The sequence below is a fragment of the Mustela erminea genome, chromosome 1 (genome assembly GCF_009829155.1).
Source record: "Mustela erminea isolate mMusErm1 chromosome 1, mMusErm1.Pri, whole genome shotgun sequence".
Lineage (NCBI taxonomy): Eukaryota > Metazoa > Chordata > Mammalia > Carnivora > Mustelidae > Mustela > Mustela erminea.
Genome location: NC_045614.1, coordinates 173,773,780 through 173,797,440, shown reverse-complemented (window position 1 = coordinate 173,797,440; position 23,661 = coordinate 173,773,780). Strand labels below are relative to the sequence as shown.

Here is a 23,661-nt window from a genome sequence, read left to right as displayed (position 1 = left end):
TAAAGGAAGACAAAGCCAGTCTGCTTTCCCAGATGACTGTATTTGTGTCAACTCCTTGAAACCATGATGGATTAAACTGTGTCAATTTCTATATTCAAGCATGCTTTGAAGTATGAATGGAATTAATAGGTGAAGCATTCTTTTTTTTTTTATTTTTATTAACATATAATGTATTATTAGCCCCAAAGGTACAGGTCTGTGAATCGTCAGGTTTACACTTCGCAGCACTCACCATAGCACATACCTTCCCCAATGTCCATAATAATAGGTGAAGCATTCTTTAAAATGCTGATGACTGATTCATGACTTTAACTTCTAGACTCAAAACCAAGTACATTGATTGGAAGGTGAAATGTAGTTTAATTACCTTGCTCTGCTGGTCTGCTAGTGTGTATCTGGTATTAACCGACCCTTAGAAAGAGGTCTGTGAGGTTTTTTTCTTGTATCGCCTATGACTTGGTTTCGGGTAACAATACTAGATTTAGTCAACTATTTGTAAATGTCTAAGCTTCACTAACTTAAAGGTGTTAATTTAGGTTTATTATGAAATTGGAATTTTACAAGTATGTTTCTTTAGGAAGGAGGATCAACTTTTTAAAATGTGGAATTTCAAATACACAGTAGTTATGTCAGGGATAATACAATACAACCCTGAAAAACATTTCTAAACAGGTTTTAAGAGATGTATACTTCTCTTAAGGGGAACTTCTGTCTTCACAGACTAGAAATAAGACAGTTATATAGAAAGCCAAACAATACTAAGCTTGATCACACAATATACTGCAGAACAGTGTTGAAAGACACAAGGGTTAACAAGTCATTCACAAGAGAGCTGGCATTATAAATAAAGACCCTCCTTGGATATTCTGGAGTAACCGTAGTATACATTAAATGACTGAGTACATACAGACTGTGATGAGAGCAATGCAAAAGATGAATGTGCAGAGGGGTAGAAGAGATTGACTCCATGGAAGGTTTCTTGGAAACCTAAACTGGGCATGGAAGGATGGACAGAAGCATAAGAGATTCTAAGCAGAGGTGGCAGCAACCTGACCACAGGCCGGATGGGAGAGGGTTAGGAAATGTTCAGCAACATGAGGAGTGGTGGTCATGAGGTCTGAATGTAGAAGGAAGGGCAGAAAAGCAAGGGCAGAGTAAATTGGTAGATTGCTTTGAATGTTGGGTTGAGTTTAGCATCTTTTCTGTAGAAGGGGGGATTCTTAGAATACTTGAGGACGGCAGTGATAATGGGAATTAGGGAAGTTCTTCTGAAGGGAGAGAATGGAGTCAAAGTGACCAGAAACAGGTAGGACATTGAAGAAGTCCAAGTAAGAGGGAATGTGGGACCAAAGTAGAGTGGTGGCAACGGACAGAAGATTGGGAAAACAAGAAACACTGCAAAGGTATACTCAACAGGATCTGACTAGGGCCATGAAAGAGGGAAAGAATCAGATTTACTTTGTGGTTCTGGGATCTATTTCCCTTCCCTTTGAGTCTGGAGCTGGTCTTAGTGATTCACTGGGAACCAATGCAGTTTGGAGGAAGTGATACTACGTAACTTGTCTGGGACTACATCAGAAGGCAACCATGACACTGCTGCCTTGTTTGCTGGAATACATGTTCTGAGCCACCTGAAAGCACTGTGGTCCACAGTCCTGAGTCCCGAGCTGAACCTAGCCTTCGAGTTTTCCTAGCCTGGGCATAGAGATGTCAGATGATTCCTGGCTTGATGAACTGTAATAGGAAAAGACACATAGAAGGATAAACCATAAAGGAACAGATTATTCGGCTTTCTAATATGGCGCTCTTTAGCATACAGAAGTTTTTATCTCATTAAACACTCAGCTGTGTGGGTGGGTAAGCTGAGTACAGTGATGGATATAAAGCAGTGGTTAGAAATTTTCTCCAAAACATTTACATGCTATCCCCCAAATCCCCACCCCTATGACCACTAATATGCATGTATAAGACACGGGCAGTTAGGTGTTCAGGACATTAGGAGGTACACCCTGGGCGTCTAGTAGACTCAGAATAAACATCAATATGAATTTAAAAGACAAATTCATTCTGAGTAAGAGTAGAATGATCTTTTCTCTAATAGTTACTCAATTCTTTTCTTTTTCCCCATAGTTCTCATCTGTAAGAGAAATACATGGTTACTGAAAGTATGAAAAACTGATACTCTGAAATTTTGAAATTTCATCTCAGTCCAATGCCCAGACCTGACAGCCCTAAACACAATTAAATACACTAGCAGAACTATAAACCAAGAGACTTTTTATTGTAAAAACTGAGGTTTATTTGAACATTTGTTCCTATAGGCCTGTATTTTTCTCATTTAATCAGCTTTATTGAAGTATAAATGACATATACAATAAAATTCCATGATTTTAAGTGCCAAGGTCAAAGAGTTTTGAGATATGTAAACAATCTGGTAACCACTGCCACAATCAATATATAGAATATTTCCATCCCTTCAAAATATTCTTTCATTTCCTTCCACAATCGATTCCCAGTCCTAGCCCTAGCAACCACAGACTCACTTTCTCTTATTTGAATTTTGGCTTTTCTAGGTTTTCATATAGCATAGTCATATAGGAAGTCCTCTTTTGTGTTTGGCTTCTTTCACTTGGCATAATGCCATTTTGCTATTTGCCCAAGTACTTGTTCCTTTTCACTAATGAGTAGTATTTTCACATACTAATATAACATCACCTGTTTATCCAGTCATCTATTAATGGGCATTTCTGTTGTTTCTAAGTTTTAGCTACTGTCAGTAAAGCTGCTATGGAAATCTGAGTGCAAAACTTATATTTTTTTGTGGGTAAAATGCCTAGAAATGAAAAACGATGGTTTTAGTCCTAAAAAATATTTATTTTCTCTTTATCAAGTATCCTTTAAAAAATGAAAAATACAAACATTTCTTAGCCATATTTCATAATAAAATTTACCAGCAGATCTGTGGTAAGACAGTTGAAGAGTTCATACATTTTCTAGCCCTAAAGAGTCACACACAATCACATACATTTAACATATTCCAAGATAAGGCTTAATAATATGGAGGAATGATACTAATCCTTACAAACTTCAATATATTATATCAAATAAAATACACTCAAAATAATAAAATAAAGAAATACACTCACACTATTATGTGAACAAAGAAGCCACACTAAGGATTCTGTTGTGATTTTTCTCTTAAGGGTAAAGAGCTGTAGAATCTCCAATTTAATGAGAGAACAATTTTAATTAGTCCACCTTCCAAAGAAATACATTTATAAAATGCCTACATGCTTCTCACACTAGTTATGTTGACTTTAATTAACAAAGGAAAATATCTCATTTGCCAAATGAGAAATATTTCCTAACCCCTGGATTGTTCTTAGTCTAAACTTCCATATAGAAAAGTCTGGAATAGGAAATTTTAAATATCAGACTCCAAGGTTATAAGCTTTCACATTCAAAAGTGCAGAGAATCCAACATTAAGAAATTATAGTTCTTCAAAAATCAGAAGGACATCTTAGAAGCCCCTCATTTAAGCAACAGGGATGTCAGTTCAGAGTTAACAACTACAGGGAATCGTTGAGTTGTTAACACATGCAGAGATTAAGAAAGCTTCAAGTATTCCTAAATATCATTATAAAATGAACATTTTACAATATTATGATCTCTAGAGAAAGACATATAAAGATCATGATCAACGAAACTGCAGTCACAACAAAATAAAAATTTTACCTTCCTTTCAAACTGATTTCTAAAACATATTAAGCCTTAACCTCACTGAATTAATGAAAATAAAATTTATCCAACAGATTTTTGTGGCAGAAACTAGAACTTTAACAAATCCAGGAAACGAAAATAGCATGAGAAGTTTCCTGACACAAACTATAATTAGATTCCCTTAGCTCAACACTGGGAAACTCAATTCCATATTTTGTAAACTAGTCATATGAAATGATTCTAAAAGTATAAATGAGTTTTATATCAACCAATTGACGCTGACAAGCTGCCACATCACCACCTGTCACCCGCAGCTTCCAACGGAAACTTGTAGTACTTGAAATACACGTCAGCATCTGCCAAGGAAGCAGGCTGCGGAGGGGAGACTGGAGCTCCAAGACACGGTTACGAACCGCCACACAGTGGCAAGGCCGCCAGCCCGGGGAACGGGGCGCACAGTCTGTGTCCTCTCCAAGCCCCGGGAAGGCCGCTCGCGCGCATCAGCGCACCCAGTCTCTCGGATGGCGCAGAACTTCCAGAATTTCTGCTTCTTTGGAGTTCTCTGGGGGTGAATGCATGTATTCCCACCTACAAAGGTCCAAAACAAAAGCAAAACATGTAATAATAAAAACTGTAATGAACAATACACATGACTCTACTCAAAACAGATGAAAAATGAAATTCTAAGAGTAAAAAATGTCTCATACCTCCTTGTCTCCAATGCACCTAATATGCCTTTTACCCACTAGCCTTTTTAAAAATATGTGCTGCTATAACAAATATCATGGAGGACAAGGGGAGATGGAGAGAAGGGAGTTGAGGGAAATTGGAAGGGAAGGTGAACCATGAGAGGCTATGGACTCTGAAAAACAATCTGAGGGTTCTGAAGGGGCGGGGGGTGGGAAGTTGGGGGAACCAGGTCATGGGTATTAGAGAGGTCACGGATTGCATGGAGCACTGGGTGTGGTGCAAAAACAACGAAAACTGTTACGCTGAAAAGAAATAAAAAATTAAAAAAAAAAAAACTTAAAAAAATAAGTAAAAAAATAAAAATAGGTGCTGCTAAAGGAACAAAGTATTTTAATAATTCCTGACCATTCTTTGGCTAACATTAATATCCTGGAGCCAAAATATACTTTTACTATAAACTAGGGTGTCATAAAACATAGAACCTCCAATGATCCATGGGCAAACTTTATTTTTAGCATAATACTTATGCATTTATTTTAATGTGTTACCTTCTATTTGTGGCAATAATAATCAGTTTGCCTTTTTAAATAAATTCTCAGAAAAAATAAGAAGAGTATAAAATTTAAGTAAATAATACTTCAGGTAATATACAAATATAGTCAAAATGGTTAAGCTATAGTGTGAAGTCTGGCAGACAATGGTTTAGACCAGGCGTCAGCAAACTTTTCCTATAAAGGGTCACATAATAGATAACTTTAATTTAGGCTTTGTGGGGCCACACAGTCTCTTGCATATTCTTTGTTGTTTGTTTTTAATAATCCTTTAAAAATACAAAATTCATTCTTAGCTCAAGGACTGCACAAAGACACATCACAAGTGAACCTGGATGTATCCTACAGCTTAAAGTCTGCACACCCTTGGTACAGGTTATAAGAAACCAAAAGTGACCTGTCATGGTAACGACTCAAATGAGCAAGGGATAGATTTATAATCCACCCACACGTGCAGCTTAGAATATACCTTAAAATTAGGGGCCTGATTAGTAGTAATCAGAAGACTACTGGAAGCCTCCAAGACTTATCTCTACTTTTTATTCACATCTTGTCTCCAGGGTGGCAGAACACCTAGCAGTGATGTGTATGAACTTTCAGCGAAGGATGAGACCCCAAGAACAGAGGTTATACAAGGACAGAGCCAATGCCTTTCAGAAGGCAGGCACAACCACAGAAGTCACTAATTTCACCGGCTAGATCTGGACCGTAGAGTGAGGCAAGACACTCTTCCAGTGCCATCTAAAGTCCATTCATATTTGGACATTTACACTCACAGGAAAAAGAAGATACTAGCTCTTACAAAACAAGCACATAATTTTTCTTTTTTTTATGATCTTTTCTATTTCAGTCTGGACACACATCATTTTCACTTTCTTATAGCCAAAAAGTCAACCTAACTGCACCAACAAAAATATATCTGTCTTTAAAACTCCCCCCAAAGGGGCGCCTGGGTGGCTCAGTCAGTTAAGCATCTGACTCTTGATCTCAGCTCACGTCTTGATTTCAGGGTTGTGAGTTCAAGGCCTCTGTTGGGCTCCACGCTGGGAAGAAGCCTACTAAAAAACTCCCCGCAGCCACAGATCCAATTAACCTTTATGGAAGGTCACCACAGCAACATACAGAGCAAAAAGAGAATGCCAAGCACCGGCAATCATCCCTCATCTTTCAAACAAGCTTGATACTTCATACTGGACAGTAAGACTTCTTCTCACAAATGTTAACAATTTCTAACAAAATTAAGCTGAAAAACCTGATATGCTCAAATAAATTTCCTTTGCCCATAAATCTTCCTAGAAAATCACCAAGTAGGCAAGGATGTCACCATCCACTCTATCTTCTCACTCCCTCTATCCTTTTCCAGCTGTTACCTGCAAAACCATGTCAATCATCCTGTCATTCATTCTTTAACAATAACAAAAAATAAAATAAAATAAAATTACTTTCCTTATTCTTTGACTGTGACTTTATTATAAAATCAGTGAAGTCAAAACCAATGAAATCTTAGGTAAGACATCTGCTGTGTTCATGTTCATGTTTTGTAGGGGTTAGTAGACCGAGTGGAGGGATAATTATGATGGGTTAGTTACTCTTACCGAGCAGTTAGAGGTAAAGACATCAAGATGCTTTCAATCCTGGATCCTGGAGTGAAGAGGCCAAACTTTGTACCCCGATCATATAGCAGGTTAAATTCTACATACCTGACATAAAGACAACATTAAGGGCAAGTTGAATAAAATCTTTCTTAAGATTAGCCCATAATGAATACTCCAAAGGAGGGGGGGGGCCCTTCCTGCCCACTGCCCCCACCCCCAATCAGCTGGAACAGGCACAGGGAACACCAGTCTACAGCCAGTTGAGTCTTCTCCATCTGGACATGCATAAATAAAAGGGTATTCTACCCAAAAAACAATAGGATATAGATTCGGCCCCAACACAGGGCAGTTAGCAAAACAAGAAGGTTATGTTGTCCAATAAATAAACAGAATGGACACAAAGCTGAGAATTTTAAGGCACAAAAACAATTAAGAAAAAGAAATGGCACCCTTTATCAGGACAGAACAGTTCTTTCTGTCCTTTCCCTGTAGTCTGAGATGTTTCAGAAAACTTCATTTCACCACCTGTAATTTCCACATGCTAAGATAAAAACTTTCGTTATTGAAAGGCAACTAAGCTAATGGCCATCTATTAATAAGTACTAATATATTCTAGATATTTCCTTTTCTTAAAGTAGTTAATAGCACTGATAAGCAGTCATACAATTCAGTCTTCCTGCAGCTTAGTGGAATTCATGATAATAAGCAGTGGCTGAGCTGCAGTGCTCAGTTTTATTCTGCTAAGAAAAATATCCTTAGCATCAACTAAAACTTGGTTCAAATGTATTTGTTTTCCATTAACTGCCCTGGCGTCAGATCTAAACTCTGTCTAGCTTAAAAATCTCTGCCTTTAACAACATGGGATCTTTTGTAAAAGGTCATTTAAACTTCAAAGATAATTTTTACTACTCAACTAAAATTAGAATGACCCATAAAGCTGAAAACTCAATGAACAGTCCCCCTTTAGACCATTTCCCAGCTCATTCAGAAACTATTCTCTCGGTCTAAACTTCCCTCACATAGTCTTGTTTACCCACTGATTCATCTTTCATCACACCTGGAGGAAGATATCCTCTAGAATTGCACACCACCTGAATGTTTAGAAAACACCCTTCTGTGTGCAAACTTGCCAAAATCCCTGAGAAAATTTAAATAAATTATATCCATGGATCCCTTTCTAGTCCTCTGTATTAACTCATCACAGATTGAATTCTGGGTATTAGTAACTATTTAATACCTTCTTATACCTGTTCAAAAGATAATATAAAGCAAAACTTCTCAATTTTTTCCTGAGACCATAGGAAAGAATTTCGGCCCTCAGCCACGTTTTTTACCCGAAGCTGCCTTTCTAAAACATATTTAAGGGATGGCTGTGATTCTCCAGTTTGTATGGATGTCTCTTTCAAAGGCCCTTGTATGGAACTCCCTGAATACATTTTCTGTAAGGATCCCTATACCGCTCTCCTTTTCTGAGTGAAGAATGCCTCTCTGACTCCTACCAGGTTTTACTCAGATCTGAGCTTCCTGTTCCTTCTCATACATTTATCCTCTCCGAGGTGCCTGCAAACCATGAGCCTTAGTCATTCCCTTCAATTTAACAGATGCCTAAATTTTGTCCCGTTTCCCTTTCCCAAAATATAACAAAGTGACAATAAGTTAAAGATCTTTAGTTTCTGGGGTGCCTGACTGGCTTACTTGGTAGAGCATGTGATTCTCGATCTAGTGGTTGTGAGTTTGAGCCCCACGTTGGGTGTAGAGAGTACTAACATGCATACTATATACATACATACAATACATAAATACATACAATCCATCAATCCATCACTCAATCAGGGAACCTCCTATTTGGGGTGGAAGGAAGTGCAGCCAAGTGGAACCTGTGAAGGGTACAGGTAGGTAACGGTGCCGTGTGTAAGAAGGTGAAGACAACGCTGACAACAGTAGTGAAGAGCTGCGGTTATCTGAAGTCCCAGAGTTTAATGCCATCTTAAGGCCCAGAGAGAAGGGTGGTAGAAGGAGGTTCTCTGTGACCAACAGTCATAAAAACCAAAACCAATACAAAAAACAAACACCAAAGAGAACACAAAACAGGATTCTGCTGTCTAGGAAGTTTTAAGGTTTCACCTAATTCATATTCACAAAACCTGTCAGCTTTGCATATAAAATCCTACACAACACTAGGAACACTGCCCTTTCTAGAGTTTTATTTTTAATATAAATTTTCACTGGATTTTTTTTACTTTATTGACATAGAACTGCTATATTAGTTTCAGGTGTACACCACAATGATTCAACAATTCTGTACATCACGTCATGCTCATCTCCGAAAGTGGACTCGTAATCCCCTTCAGCCTATTTCACCCATCCCCCATACCTCCCCATCAGTAACCACTAGTTTGTTCTCTGTATTTGAGTCAAGGTTTGTTTGTTTGTTTGTTTGTTTCTGGCTCAGTAGGTAGAGCATGAGACTTCTGAACCAGGGGTTGTGAGTTTGAGCCCCACTTCAGGTTTAGAGAGTAGTAACATACATACACACACACAGTAAGGGAAACTCCTATTTTGGGCAGAAGGAAGTGTCTAACATAGTGGCTGGCACACAGTACGGACTTCTTAAATAGTGAATATTGTCATTAAGTATAAATAATTTCTGAAGTGATCATGTCCATTATAATGATGTCCATGAAATCTTAAAGATGGATGGAAAAGTGTGGGATTCCAAATTTATAAAGCAGCAAAAACATTAAATGATGCCCCTATCCTGGCATAAGGCTGGAAGGCACTGCTAGAAGACTAAAAGAAATCAGCCCAATTAAATCAGCAAGTATCACGACATGGCTGCTATGAGTCTCTAATGTACAGGCAGATGAAATAAATTTTGCTTTTTTTAAAGCTTTTCATTTATTTGAGAGAGAGAGCATGGGGGTGGGGGGATCGGGGAAGAAGCAGAGGCAGTGGGAGAAGTAGACTCCCCAGTGAGCCGGGAGCCCAATGCAGGGCTTGATGCCAGGACCTGGAGATCATGACCGAGCCCAAGACACTCGCTTACCCACCTAGGCGCCCCAACTTTGCTCTTTTTACAATACTATTTTGCACAATTTTTAACATTCATTTAATATTCATCTAGTTATACAAAGCAGCTCAGGATAGTATTAACACAACTCTAAGAAAATATCTGCCCAAGACAACACACCACCCACGATTACTCCAACTGCTCCACATCCCCCACCAGTTATGCAATGAGATGATCTAGTCTCCTGCTGCTCACTCACCGTCCTCTCCGGAGCTGCTGCCACAGCTTCTCCTGGGGCGTGAATGAGTCATCATGGTGCTTTTTCACAAGAGGAATGTAAGAAGGAACAACGGCCTGGGCGCAGCTCTGTACAAAACGAAACACTTCCTCCTTGGATGGAGAGTCAAGGTCATCAAAAAAGATGCCCCCAATGCCCCTTCTCTCCCCACGATGGACGATAAAGAAGTAATCATCACACCTGGAAAACACAGCAAGGCCATACCAAGGATCAAAGGGGGAAAAAAAAGACAGAATCAATGTGAGCATTTCAGCTTAGAGTGCTACCCTTGACTAAGGCCAACACAGTACCCTTACTTTCTGTCCAACTATGAAAATAAAACCACGGCTTTAGACAGATTTCCTGCAATCAGCACCTATGTAGAAAATGCTTATGATTTTATCTGCAAAGCAAGTAAGGAATTTAACACCTGTCTATCGAAAGGATATGGAACTCTAAAAACTTTAGTGAAAAAGGAACAAAGAGCCCAGTATTAATAGTGTATTTCTTCAAACCAGGGATATGGCTGCCCTTGGCAACACTGGTGCTTTTTCAAGAGGCAAGACGGGGATCCTCTACCAAGAACACCAACCAGGTCTGTGGTTCAGCTCTTCAGCAGTTCTTTATTCACCAAGAAACGATATTGTAAATAATCTCTAAGGTCCCTTTCAGCAATAACATGGGAAGGCTCTAGAACATGCAGGAGTGAGGGAAGGGCTGGTGGAAGGAGATGTTCAGAGAACACCTACAGACATATGAAAGGTTCCCTGTGAACCACCACATCAAACTAGCCATCTGGTCCTGAGTCTTCCTCCTCTCCGTGCCTACGAGAGCAGGCTTCTGAAATGCTAGATTTGTGAGAACAGTTTACATTGTAGAAATAGCTTGTTAGAGGATCTCTAGAAGAATAGGGTATGTAAAGAGAAAAACCTGCACAAGCAAAAATAAAATTTATTCAAAAGATTCTATTCAAAATTGCCTTAATAAAAAATACAGCCTTAATAGCTTAAAATTTAAAAAAAAAAAAAAAAAAAAAGGCAGCAGCTGCAAATCCCTAGAGCTGATGCACTGGCCTAATTCACCTTGACTGTGACTTATTTTCCTTCACATGCGCATTTTATTAACACAGTTGAAGGACATCCTGAGCAAGGTTGTGAAGTTAGCTTTAACCAAATCACAGTTTCAAAAGCTCCATGAAATTACAAAATTAAGAAATGCGCTAAATACTTATACTGGAAACTTCTCTTTAATTAGTCTGGTTCCTAGAGATCACAGTAACTAATGTCCCTCAGATGGAGTCATCTCAATAATAGCAGTAAGAGAAAACAAACAAACAAAGACAATGTTACCCATACCAGTCCTCTTCCTGGAAGAATCCTGATTTGTGAGAGAAAAAAAAAAACCCTTCCTCACACATCCAAGCTTTCATGTCTATATAGTTTTCAGTGGTAATATCAATCAGGAGAATGGGTCTTTCCTGAGGATCTTAAAGCTGAACTCCAAATCTTACATAAATTATCAAGATTCCACAGTTATTAGCTCTAAAAGCAAAGCAAAACCACCCTCCCCCCATAAAAAAACACCAAAACCGGGGCGCCTGGGTGGCTCAGTGGGTTAAAGCCTCTGCCTTCGGCTCAGGTCATGATCCCGGGGTCCTGGGATCGAGCCCCGCATCGGGCTCTCTGTTCAGCAGGGAGCCTGCTTCCTCCTCTCTCTCTCTCTGCCTGCCTCTCTAACTACTTGTGATCTCTCTCTGTCAAATAAATAAAATTAAAAAAAAAAAAAAAAACACCAAAACCTCTACTGTCCTTCCTTTTTTAAGAATGCCAATTAACTCTAAGCAGAGCTGGGTACTTTACTCTTATTATAAACAACTATGCCTAGACTCCATTTCACATCTACTAAATATCCTGGATCTCCTCACAACTCATTTGTTTCCCTCTCCTTTATCATTCTTTAACAGAGTTTCCAATCCCACTCTTCTCCTTGTCCAAAGCATCTGCTATATTTGCATATTTCCCTAAAAGTTCTCCAACCCTTCCCATGTCCTAATATTCCCATGGCAACAACAGTTCTCATCTGGGATGAGAAGTTAATATCCCACAAGAGGATTAAAAAGTTTCTAATTCTGAGGTATAGATCATGTTGAAATTTATATCCTAAATCATTTGGGGTCAAAAAAGATGCTGCTACCCAATTTTTATTATAGATATCCAAGTATTTCTAACTACATAACTTTCTTAAAACCATTTCAAACTGGTATCCTATTTCCAGTGGGCAAAAAAACCCAGATGAACCTTCTGGGGCACCTGTGTGCCTCAGTGGGTTTAGGCCTCTGCCTTCAGGGAAGCCCACTGACAATGTGCCGGTGACCAATGAAGCAATTACTTTGGAAGATGTTTTCCAAGAGCAAGTTCTCCATTTCAATGTAACCCTGTACATAGGTTTTCCTGTGGATTTCTCTGATCTCAGGGTCCTGGGATCGAGCCCTGCATTGGTCTTTCTGCTCAGTGGGGAGCCTGCTTCCCCCCCTCTTTCTCTGCCTGCCTCTCTGCCCACTTGTGAGCTCTCTGTCAAATAAATAAATAAAATCTTAAAAAAAAAAAAAAAAATGAACCGTCAAAGCTAAAAAGGTATTTAGTGACATAGTAGTTGCCTTCGGGATCTACAGAAGGAAGCAATGAAATATATATATAATATAACGTCATGACAATATTTTTACCCACCATTTCTTAAATTTAGGGTAGAGATCGGGACCATGCTTGTCACAAGCCTCCTTTAGAGTTCTGTGAAAATGGATAGCATCCTCTTGGTTCAAGTATGTTGGAGTAAGATCACATCCACCACCAAACCACCACTGCTTGTTACCTACAAAATCAAGACATGAGATTCTCATGCAGGCTTTGAACTCCGAGATACAGCACACTTCTCACTGTATTTGCAAACCAAATTGATCAGCTTAGTTTGTTAACATGAAATGGGTGACAATCAAAAAATATTTAACTAAATTTAGCTCTAGATAGCCAGGAAAGCCTAGGCAGGAAAGAAAGGGTAAAGCAGAAAGAAAAAGAAGTAGGAAATTAAAAAGTGAGAGAGCAGAACCAGGAGGAAAAGGACATGCATGGCAGTAAATGATGGAACATCACGGGAGTGGACTCCGCTACGTATCAAATTTCGTGAGGCATGTAAGATGCCTCTGCTAGGGCACAATTTAAAAAACAAAGGCAAGACAAGCAAATCTCTGGCCCAAGCATTGACAGTTTATAAAACTGCCCAGGAGATTCTGAGGTTCCCTGTAATAAAAACCACTGTCCCCCTCTCCTTAGCCCAGAAAGGGTAAAAGCACTTGCAGGGGGCCACACCCTACCACCTGAGACTATTTCACGTGCTTAGTTGGGTCTGTAAGTTGTCAGTACCAGTTACCAACTTGTAATTTCAAGATTTTTTTTTTTTTTTTTTTTTGGACAGACAGAGATGACAAGTAGGCAGAGAGGCAGGCAGAGATAGAGAAGAAAGCAGGTTCCCTGCTGAGCAGAAAGCCCGATGCTGGGCTCGACCCCAGGATCCTGGGATCATGACCTGAGCCGAAGGCAGAGGCTTTAACTCACTGAGCCACCCAGGCGCCCCCCAACTTGTAATTTTAAAAGGCTGAACCACACCAAATGTCTTCAAGACGCAAGTTAAATACACGGACTTCAAACGCCATCACCTGCAGAGATTCCCACGGCCCCAGAGAGGTCCTGCACAGATGCTCCGCTGGGTGGGAACACCTGGCCCAGCTAACTGCAGACAGGGGCTGGAACTACACATCCATAAAGAGGCACAATTAATTCCACTCTATCTTAAGCCCACTGACAATGTGCCGGTGACCAATGAAGCAATTACTTTGGAAGATGTTTTCCAAGAGCAAGTTCTCCATTTCAATGTAACCCTGTACACAGGTTTTCCTGTGGATTTCCTAAGGATTCCCTTTCCTGTGCAAAGAACCCTGAGTGCACTCTGAGTCTGTGATTCACTAAATCGTTCCCTCTGTGTGGAGGAAATACGGGGACATCAGAGCCCAGTCAATACTGTTTTCTCCTTTGACCTCTAGAGCATAATCCATTGCACCTGCCAAGGATTCAGGCTTCCTCTTCCTCCTGAAAAACCTAGTTAAGATTTATAAAATCATTCTCATTTAGATGATACGCTATAGCTTGTTTTAAGATACATATTCTTCACAACAGTATTTTGCACAGCTCCAGGGATGCTTACCATCAGCTTCTTCTATTTCAAAGTATCTGTAGTTGAAATGGATAGTAGGAGCATGAGGATTCTTGGGGTGGATCACAGAGCTCACACCCATAGCAGAAAATGGCAATTTACCTGGAAAGTAAAACACAGAGTGAGCGTCAATCAGCCGGCTTGATTAACTTCAAGATAGTTTCAGGATCGATTGTCAAAAGCCGCTTTTTGTCTCTTAAATTTTTTTTTAAAAAGGGAATGTGAACATGCTTCTCTGGCATATGCACCCAAATGGATTTTTACAGCAGCACTATTTATTTTACAAATAAAACTTGTGGGGGCAAGATTTGCAAGGGCTGTGACAGGCTGTGGATACTGTCAGATTTACCATCTTTAGTCTTCAGAATTTTTCCTCGGCTTCTCATTTGTTTTGCTGCTTCCTCAGAAAGATTCCCATGAACAACAGAAATGCTCACCCCAGCCTTTTCAAAAACATGCCCATCTTGAAGTACACAGCTGATGCCACCACCACCTGTTTACAGAAACAGAAAATGAGAGAGTATAAGGGTCGATGCAATATCCAAAAGAACCCTCATGTGAAGGTGTGGGGTTAGGAGTAATTTTCTCACTATTTTTATTTTCCAAATCTTCTACATTATCGGTATATTTGTAATTTTTAAGTACAGTAACATTAGATAATCAGCTTAGCTTGATGACATTGCTACTGATAGTGGGCAAATACTGTATTTCCCCCACATCACTAAACTGAGGATTTCTTCCACATCTAAAATAAATCACACGAATATTTTCCCTTCAACTACTGTTCAGAATGGCATCCACTCATTATGACATATGAGAGAAGGCTGAGGTTAAAAACGGGTACGGGTATGTCTGAGGAATATTCTATTATTATGAGTTTAAGAGCTCCATATCATTTCAATTGTTTTTACTGTGTGTTGTTTACCATTTAATTTTGTTCACAGGCAATTAAAAAAAAAGTAGATAGTCGAACTCTTCAGGGATTTGGAAGCTTAAACTAAATAAGACACATATTAATATTTACGTATCTGAGCCTTATTATTCATAGTTTGTATTTAAGACACTAGAGTTACCACCAAAGCAACTGTTTCTCAGAAGTACGTATTTGTCTTGTTTTATCCCTAGGAATTTTTAGAGGTGGATGGGAAGTAAGATGATCCAGTGCAAACCCTGCCCCCACACCCCACCCACCTCCCCGCACATTTCAAATGAAAAGGAGGCCCAGAAGATAAGACAACTTATCCACGATTACACAGCTGGCAAGGCTTTCTTGCCACAATTTGTCTATGTATCAGACAATACTTTAAGCACTCCATTCTTCACTCTCATGTATTATTTCTAATCTCATTTCACAGATGAGGAAACAGAGGCACACAAAATATTAAGTAACTTCTGAAGGTCACACTAGCTATTCTAGTACTTGAGGTTGTGGTCCGGCTCAATGGTCTTCACTTGAAAACATGACAAGATGGAAAACACTTCAAAGACCATATTTAACTTCATTTTGTATAGATGTGGTGGTATCAAAGCTCAAAATCTGCTGATGAGAGCTGCTACAGTAGGCCTAGCTAAGAAGTCAGGAATTCTTCAAGTTTATGACCAAGATGTGGAGTTTCACTCCATAGTCAATAAGATGGTCATGAATACGGGCGCCTGGGTGGCTCAGTGGGTTAAGCCTCTGCTTTCGGCTCAGGTCATGATCCCAGGGTCCTGGAATAGAGTCCTGAGTCGGGCTCTCTGCTCATCAGGGAGCCTGCTTTCTCCTCTCTCTCTCTCTCTGCCTGCCTCTCTTCTTACTTGTGATCTCTCTCTGTCAAATAAATAAATAAAATCTTAAAAAAAAAAAAAAAGAAGATGGTCATGAATACATGATTCTATAAAAACAGGGTTTTTCATTATTGAAGTATTATTGACATATTATATTAGTTTCAGGTGTACAATGCAATGATTCATTATTTGTATACATTGCAAAATAAGTCTAGTTACCACCATCACAGTTACAAAATTCTTTTTACAATGAGAATTTTCAAGATCTATTCTCTTAGCAACCTTAAAGCATGCAATACAATATTTTTGACTATACTCACCATACTGTACATTACATTCTCATGACATCTTTATTTTGTAACTGGGAGTTTGTACCTCTTGATCCCCTTCACTCCTTTTGCCCATTCCTCTTACCCGCTCCTTCTGACAATCACGGATCTGAAGAAATTTGTTTGTTTGTTTGTTTGTTTGTTTGTTTTTTCTAGACAGTGAGAGAGAGCCTAAGAAAGAAGGTCAGAGGGAGAAGCAGACTCCCCGTGGAACCGTGAGCGCAACGCGGTCCTGGATCCCTGGACTCCGGGACCATGACCCGACCTGAAGGCAGTTGCTTAACCAAATGAGCCACCCAGGTGCCCCAAGAAATGGGTTTTAATAATGAAGTTTTTTGCCAATGAAAAGAAAGATTTTCCTTTCTTTGCCCAGTATTTCTTGTGCAACTTGACAAAAAGACACACTAACACAATTATACCTGCTGGAGGAATCTCGCCAGATATTTAGCAAATAGGAGGCAAGTTCATCTTTCCATCTCTACAGGAAGAGAAAGGGTAAATGCGCCCAAAGAAACAGATAAAATGTGGGTAAGATTGATGCTCAGTTACAACTCTGGACATCCAAGCTTGCTGGCTAAATATAACCGTAGGACTTCTAGAAAAATGCCATTATAAAAATCTCATAGATTTTGAAGTGTACAGTTTTAGAGTGATCAAAGATCTGCATCCAGACGTCTGATGACCCTTTTAGTATCCATCTTTCTAAAGGTGTCCCTTCTAACCTAGCAGCCGCTCTTGTAGGTACCTCTTTCCTACTCTATTCTCATTTTCTGCCCAGCAACCTAAAGTCGACCTCTAATTCCCATCTCCACCTCCCCCTAGGGACCTCCTCACCTTCCTTCCTCTCCCACCGGTCCACGGAGAAGCGCGCGCCCCCGTCTACCTGTGCCAGCGCCTGGCACACCTGGGCCTGGGTCTCCAGGATCAGCAACTCCATCTTGGTCTTCATGTCGCTCGGCCTCCCCCGCAGCTCGCGCAGATCGGTCACCGGTGGGGCCATGAAGCAGCTGCAGCGGCGGGTCAGCTCATCGTCGTCCTCCTCCGGCCTCCCCGACGAAGGGCTCCGCGCCCCCGTGCTCTTGGGCACCATCTCCACCCGTTCTACGAGCCCGAAGGCGGCGGCGGCCAGCCCTGCCAGCCCGGCCAGCCCCGCCAGCGCCGTGGTCAGCCCAGTCCCCAGCCGGGGGCCTCCTCCCGCCGTCGATTTGTGCCCCAAACCCCGGCACTGCTCGATGCCAGCCGCACCCGGGGGCCGGCAGACGCGTGCGGCCGCAGAGCGCCCGGGCCAAGCGCACAGTCCTCTGCGACCCGCCCGCGACGCTCGCCAGCAGGAGCCCGCGCTCAGCCTGCCCAAGTGCAACGCCATGCTCCGCGCTGTCACCCCTGGCGATGCTAACGTCCCCGAGACCGGCCCCTGAGCTCCCTGGGGGGTCCCAAGCCGGCGAACTGCTCCGGGAGGGAGAGTCTTTGGTGAAGAAGAGCTACTACCGGGTCGGCTCCCGGGCGGCCTGCGGGAGGCGGGAGGCGGGAGGCGAGGGATGCCGGGAGCTGTAGTCCGGTTCCTATCGCCGCCTGCAGGGGCGCGCCAGGGAGATAAAGAATCCCTCCTCCCCAGAAGGGCGCGTCCAAAATTGTGAAACTGGGTGCGGGGGAAGCGAAAGGGCAGTGGGAGAGAAGGCAGAGATAAGAGAGGCTTTCTAGTCACGTACAACTTCGGGTGGGCTGTCCAATCAACCACAGCGTTAAGACAAAGTAGGGCTGAACGCTGAGGACTAACGGGGCAGGAAAATGGCTGGAGACCCCCGACCCATATTACATTTTCAAACACGGTTGCAAATCATGGTTCAGAATCTACAGAAAGCCCCCTGGAGCCTGGTTCTAGTCCAGGAGACCCTGGAGAGCTTCCAGGATTGGCTGGGGGCGGAGCGTGGGAGGCTCCTTACTCACCAGCAGTCTCTAAGCAGAGTAGGCAAGGGCGAGGTAGTACAGCGCACTTAAGGAAAGTCCCACTAAAAGACTTCCTGGGATCAATTCATATCACAGTTCATCATTAAAATCTTCCCAGGTCTTGCTCCTACACTGCCCACTTGATTATTTTAGAAATAGGAAAAGCAAAGTGATTGTTTTACTAAACCAGCCTTAAACTAATATGACCTGGTGTGTTGGGGGACCAAGGAGTACGAGATTTAAAAATACTTAAAATCTGGGATGCCTGGGTGGCTCAGTCAGTTAAGTATTTGCCTCCAGCTCAGGTCATCATCCCAGGGTCCTCCCATAGAGTTCCCCCTCTGCCTACTGCTCCCCCTCCTTGTGTGAGCATACCCTTTCTCTGACAAATAAATAAATCAGATATTTTTTTAAATAAAAGTAAATAAAAATACTTCAAGTTTTACAATTGTGGGGGCTGCCAGGTATAGTTCACCTGTAGGGCTTTCAACAACTCCTGTAGATTTGGCCTGGCAAACATTCACACTGCTTCCCCCTTACGACCCCCCTCCACACACACACATACTCTCTTTTCAAAAAGGAGGAAAGAAGTTAACATAGATTTGACAGATCTTTTTTGTTGTTGTTATTACTATAACCACACCACAGTTCTATGTTGTCTGGACATTAAAGTTTTAGAATGACTATCATGGAAATTATTTTAATTTCTAATGGTAGATTATTTAAGCCTCTGGTGGTGGTCTCTACAGATATTTCGTTAGTGGCTAGATGCAGCGATGGGACTTCCACAGCGTTTGGGTTAGACCAGCTGATCAAGGCAACCAGAACTGCATCTGGCAACTCTCACACTGGGACACAGTGTTAGCTGGGTAGGCACGCTTGACTCGCTAGTGGATTCAATGAAAGGTAAAGGCTTGAATTGAGAAGTGAATAAACTACTTTGGGGGGGAGAAAACCAATGGCTTTTAGCTATAGTGTAACTTGCTGCCAGACTGAGTTGCGAGAGGAAAGGGAAGATAAGAACCACCACTTCAGAAAGGGTTGTTCGCTTCTCTTAGATGCCTGTGATAGGGTTTGGCTGGGCCTGGGGTTAGTAATTGAACCTCATTAATGGAAGACTAACCCGTCTTTCTATAAGAACCCCCTTTCATTATCGCTCTGATTCTGAGACTACTCACAAAGCTAGGAAAAGATAAGCAGGCACAGGCCATTTTGAACATATGCCCAGTCAGATAGTCTGGTCTTAAGCCAATTGTGTACTAGTTTGCAGGTTTCCATCCCTCCCCGTCCTTAACCTCTCTGCGAAGAGGGCTGCCCTCCTTTCGAATCTGATATCCAGAGCCCTCCCTACGCTGACCTAATTACACTATGCTTAAGAAAGGCCTTTACAACTATCAATCTTAAAAATAAAGTAGTCAGAAAAATAAATAAAGTAGTCAGTTATTTAATCAACAAAGATGAGTTTATCTGGGACTAGCAGAGGAGTTACAACTCCAGACATGCAGACTCCAGCACACCAGAGGCAAGAACAAAGAACAGGAGGAACAAGGAACAAAGGAGAGGGACTTGCTTTTATAGAGGAAAGGAGGGAGTTGGGAAGGGTTGTTTTGGAAGAAAGTTCATAGGAGGAGAAGGAGAGTTCCAAGTTGTGGTGCCTTCTAATTGGCTGGGTTGTTGCTGGGTGAGGAGAAAGTCTTCCTTCTCCCTGCAGGCTTACATAAAGGAAGCTGTGGTGAATACTGAGTGAGCACCATCCCTTCATTGCTCCTGGCCCTGTTTTGAACTGGGTTTCCTTTATCCATTTTCACATAGACTGGTTAGTGTGAGTTTAAATCATCTTCTTGTGGATACAAATTGTCTCCAAAGGATCTGAGCCCTGTTTTTCAGTGTGGAATTGAAAAAAAAAAAAAAAAATCCCCTATTCAAACAATTTCAAGCTTCAGAAAGGTAGTGGGAGCAATAATAAGTTCACAATACCTTATAAAGTGTAAGGGATATGGTAAGGGCTCTCATCCTTTTTTGAGCTTAGTTGCCTATACTGCTTTATGTTCTAAATGACCCTACCAAACAAAAAGATTCTGAATAACCTTACACAAACTCATGAATTTTTGGAACTCCACATGTTTCTCAGAATCCTTATGAATATTTCCTCTCCCTTATTCCTCAAACCACAACTGATTTTAGGCCTGCCCTTTTCTAGAGAGAGTCAGAAGGGACTCTGATTTCATCCCCCTGACAGCTTTACTGCCTTTTAACAACACACACACACACATACACACACACACTCTCTCTCTCTCTCTCATGAGTCCTACTAGCTTTACTAAACTATACCATTTTCACCAATTCCCCAATTTTCAGATCCAAACTTAGGAAATGCATGATCAAAGTGACTCAGTTCTGCTACTCCCAGATAGATAATTTGACTCAGGCTAATTATTAACAAAGTATTGCCAAACATATATATTTACCTTGGTGCCCTTTTGCCAATCTATTAAAAACTCTAACAGGGATGTTGGTGGGTAGTCGTAGTGAAATTAGCAAAGAAATGGACTTTTTGATATTTTTATTCTATTTTTTTACAATTTATTTTTTAAGTGTTTAGGTCTTCAGAAACAAGTATTTACATACTTTATTAAAACAATTGGTTCTTAAAGTTAAATGTAGGTTAAATATCCAATGCAATGTGGTGTTGTTGCCTTGCTTTTTTTTTTTTTTAACTGAAGTAATTTTCAAATTACTTTCTCAGAGAGGTATAAATACCACCCAAATATTCCAGAAAAGTTTTATGAAAGGGAAGGGTCATGGTGCATGTCGCTTAATCCTTCACCTTTTGCATTTAGTCCCTCCATATTTTTTTCTCTACACTAATATGCATATGTCTACCATTTGTGGTGGAGATTATAAAAGTGACATAAAAGGGGCGCCTGGGTGGCTCAGTGGGTTAAGCCGCTGCCTTCGGCTCAGGTCATGATCTCAGGGTCCTGGGATCGAGTCCCGCATCGGGCTCTCTGCTCAGCGGGGAGCCTGCTTCCCTCTCTCTCTCTGCCTGCCTCTCCGTCTACTTGTGATTTCTCTCTGTCAAATAAATAAATAAAATCTTTAAAAAAAAAAAAGTGACATAAAAAAGTTTACAGAGCAGTAAGATAGATGGAGTCTGGGTCCTGATATATCCTTGAGCTGATGTCATAGCCCTGGGCTGGAGTTCTTGTTATATGAGAAAAAAATAAAATAAGATGCTGTTTGTTATCTTAAGTCTTTCTAATATCCTAATTATTCCATCTCGATTTGGATGTCCACCCTAGAATCAACCAACAATGGCCAGGGGTACAGGATGGAATCACATTAGAACATGATGACCTTCCACTATAACTGCGGGGAATGATAAGTGTAGGATATCATTTCTAGAAAAAAAGGGAAATATGATAAGTAGACAGTACCATTGATGCCCACTATGGAGAGAAATTTTTGAAGATATTTCTGGGGTATTGAGCTTGTGAATCTAAGATAAACAAAAATATGGAATTCAGAAAGAACTAACAAGTTTAGGTGTATAGGAGGTAATAGTTTTAATCTAGACAATTATTAAAAGTTATTTCTACCAGGGTACCTGGGTGGATTAGTTGGTTTGGCCATCAACTCTTGATTTTGGCTCAGGTCATGGTTTCAGGGTCCTGGGATTCAGCCCCACATCAGGCAACATGCTCAGGGTGGAGTCTGCTTGGGGAATGTCTCTCTCTCTCTCTCTCTCTCTCTCCTCCTCTGTGCCCCCCTCAAATAAATAAATAAATCCTTTTAAAAATGTTATTTCTACCAGTTCAGCCAAAGTCTCCAGGTGTTCCATTTGCTACGTACAAGAGCTTCCTGATTACCCCACCCCTTCACTATACAGTGCTCTCAACAACCATTCTGAGGTTTAAGAATGTCATAAGCTAACTGAGAGGAAGAGTTGTCTGGGAAGATGTTGGGAAAAAGTCTATGCAGGTATCCTTTATATTTTGGCAATCAAGGAACAATGGGCATGAGGCAATGAGACATCCAACAGCTATAAGACATTCAACATTGCTCACGTGCATCTGCATCCGTGGTGATTTCATGGCCCTTGCAAATGGTGGTATTTTTTTTTTTTTAAAGATTTTATTTATTTATTTGACAGAGAGAAATTACAAGTAGATGGAGAGGCAGGCAGAGAGAGAGAGAGGGAAGCAGGCTCCCTGCTGAGCAGAGAGCCCGATGCGGGACCCGATCCCAGGACCCTGAGATCATGACCTGAGCCGAAGGCAGCGGCTTAAACCACTGAGCCACCCAGGCGCCCCGCAAATGGTGGTATTTGCTCAAGAGATGCAAAGTTGCTTTCACTCATGACATGGCTAGTTCATCTCATCCCGTGAACTAGAATGCTCTCTTGGAAAATACACATCTAAGACTTTTCAGCTTAATCCCATGCCAACATCTTTTTAAATTTATGAGTCCAGAATCAATTCCCTAATTTCTCTGTACCTATTTATAGCAACATTTTCTTCTATGTCTAACTGTTGATCTAGGACAAGGACCTGCTTCTAGAAATGATGAGGTCAAATGAAAGCAGAGGGAAAGGGGTGCCTGAGTGGCTCAGTCAGTTAAGTGTCTGCCTTCAGCTCAGATCATGATCCCAGGGTCCTGGGATCAAGTCCAGCATCTGGCTCCTTGCTCAGTGGGGAGCCTACTTTTCCCTCTGCCTACTGCTCCCTCTGCTTGCAGCCCCCCCTCCTAGTTCGTTCTCTCTTTCTCTGTCTCTAATAAATAAATAAAATCTAAAAATAAAATAATAAAAATAAAAATCAGTCTAAAGAAGAAGAAGGAGGAGGAGGAGGAGAAGAAAAAGAAGAAGAAAGCAGAGGGAGAAAAAGGGGAAGTAGTCTCTTTCACTGCAAGACGAGCTGAGATGTTGGTAGATTACAAATGGAAATGCAGGTCCAGAGAAGGGAGGACTGGAAAGGTAAAGATTTGTGAGATACCCACAGCTCTGGAATGATGAAAAATTCATGGGAGAACTTTCAAAATAAAAGGATAAAGTGCTCCAAATCAGAACACATGGAAAGAGTCACATTTAGGGATGAGGGAAACGAGAAGTCATAGGGTCTTTGGTGCCATGTCTCAGCATCATGGAAGGGAGAAGTCTTCAAGCAGGAGAGTGTAGGCAGAGAGCAGAAAGCTGCCCTCTCTGCTCAGAGAACACAAGTGGTGAGTGCCAGATACTGGATATTACAAAGTCACCAACTGCCTCGGAGACAGAGCTTCAGAAACCCAAAGAGGTGGCTGCTAAATTGAAAGAATGCATAGAACAATAGTAATATGCATACAATGCATAGAACAACAGTAACTGATCTTTTGTTTGAGGTGGAAAATTAGAGCAGGCTTTATGTGTGTTTTTTGCTGAAAGGAGTGAGGCAACAGAGTGAAACTGAAAATGCAAGAATATGGACCACTAGGAGACCCCAGGGCCAGAATCCAGGTTTGCTTTCTCTGCTCCTT

General features: G+C 41.2%; 1 protein-coding gene across 1 annotated transcript; it reads right to left on the bottom strand.

The window, feature by feature from the left end:
* Window positions 1–2,275: 2,275 nt before the first annotated feature.
* Window positions 2,276–17,756, bottom strand: CPOX (coproporphyrinogen oxidase). The gene is made up of 7 exons (XM_032351343.1): window positions 17,038–17,756; window positions 14,457–14,600; window positions 14,099–14,209; window positions 12,571–12,712; window positions 9,827–10,045; window positions 6,558–6,662; window positions 2,276–4,309 (listed from the first exon to the last, which is right to left on the bottom strand). The coding sequence occupies exons 1-7, from the start codon at window positions 17,567–17,569 to the stop codon at window positions 4,222–4,224; spliced, it is 1,341 nt and encodes a 446-aa protein (XP_032207234.1). The 5' UTR covers window positions 17,570–17,756; the 3' UTR covers window positions 2,276–4,221.
* Window positions 17,757–23,661: the final 5,905 nt, after the last annotated feature.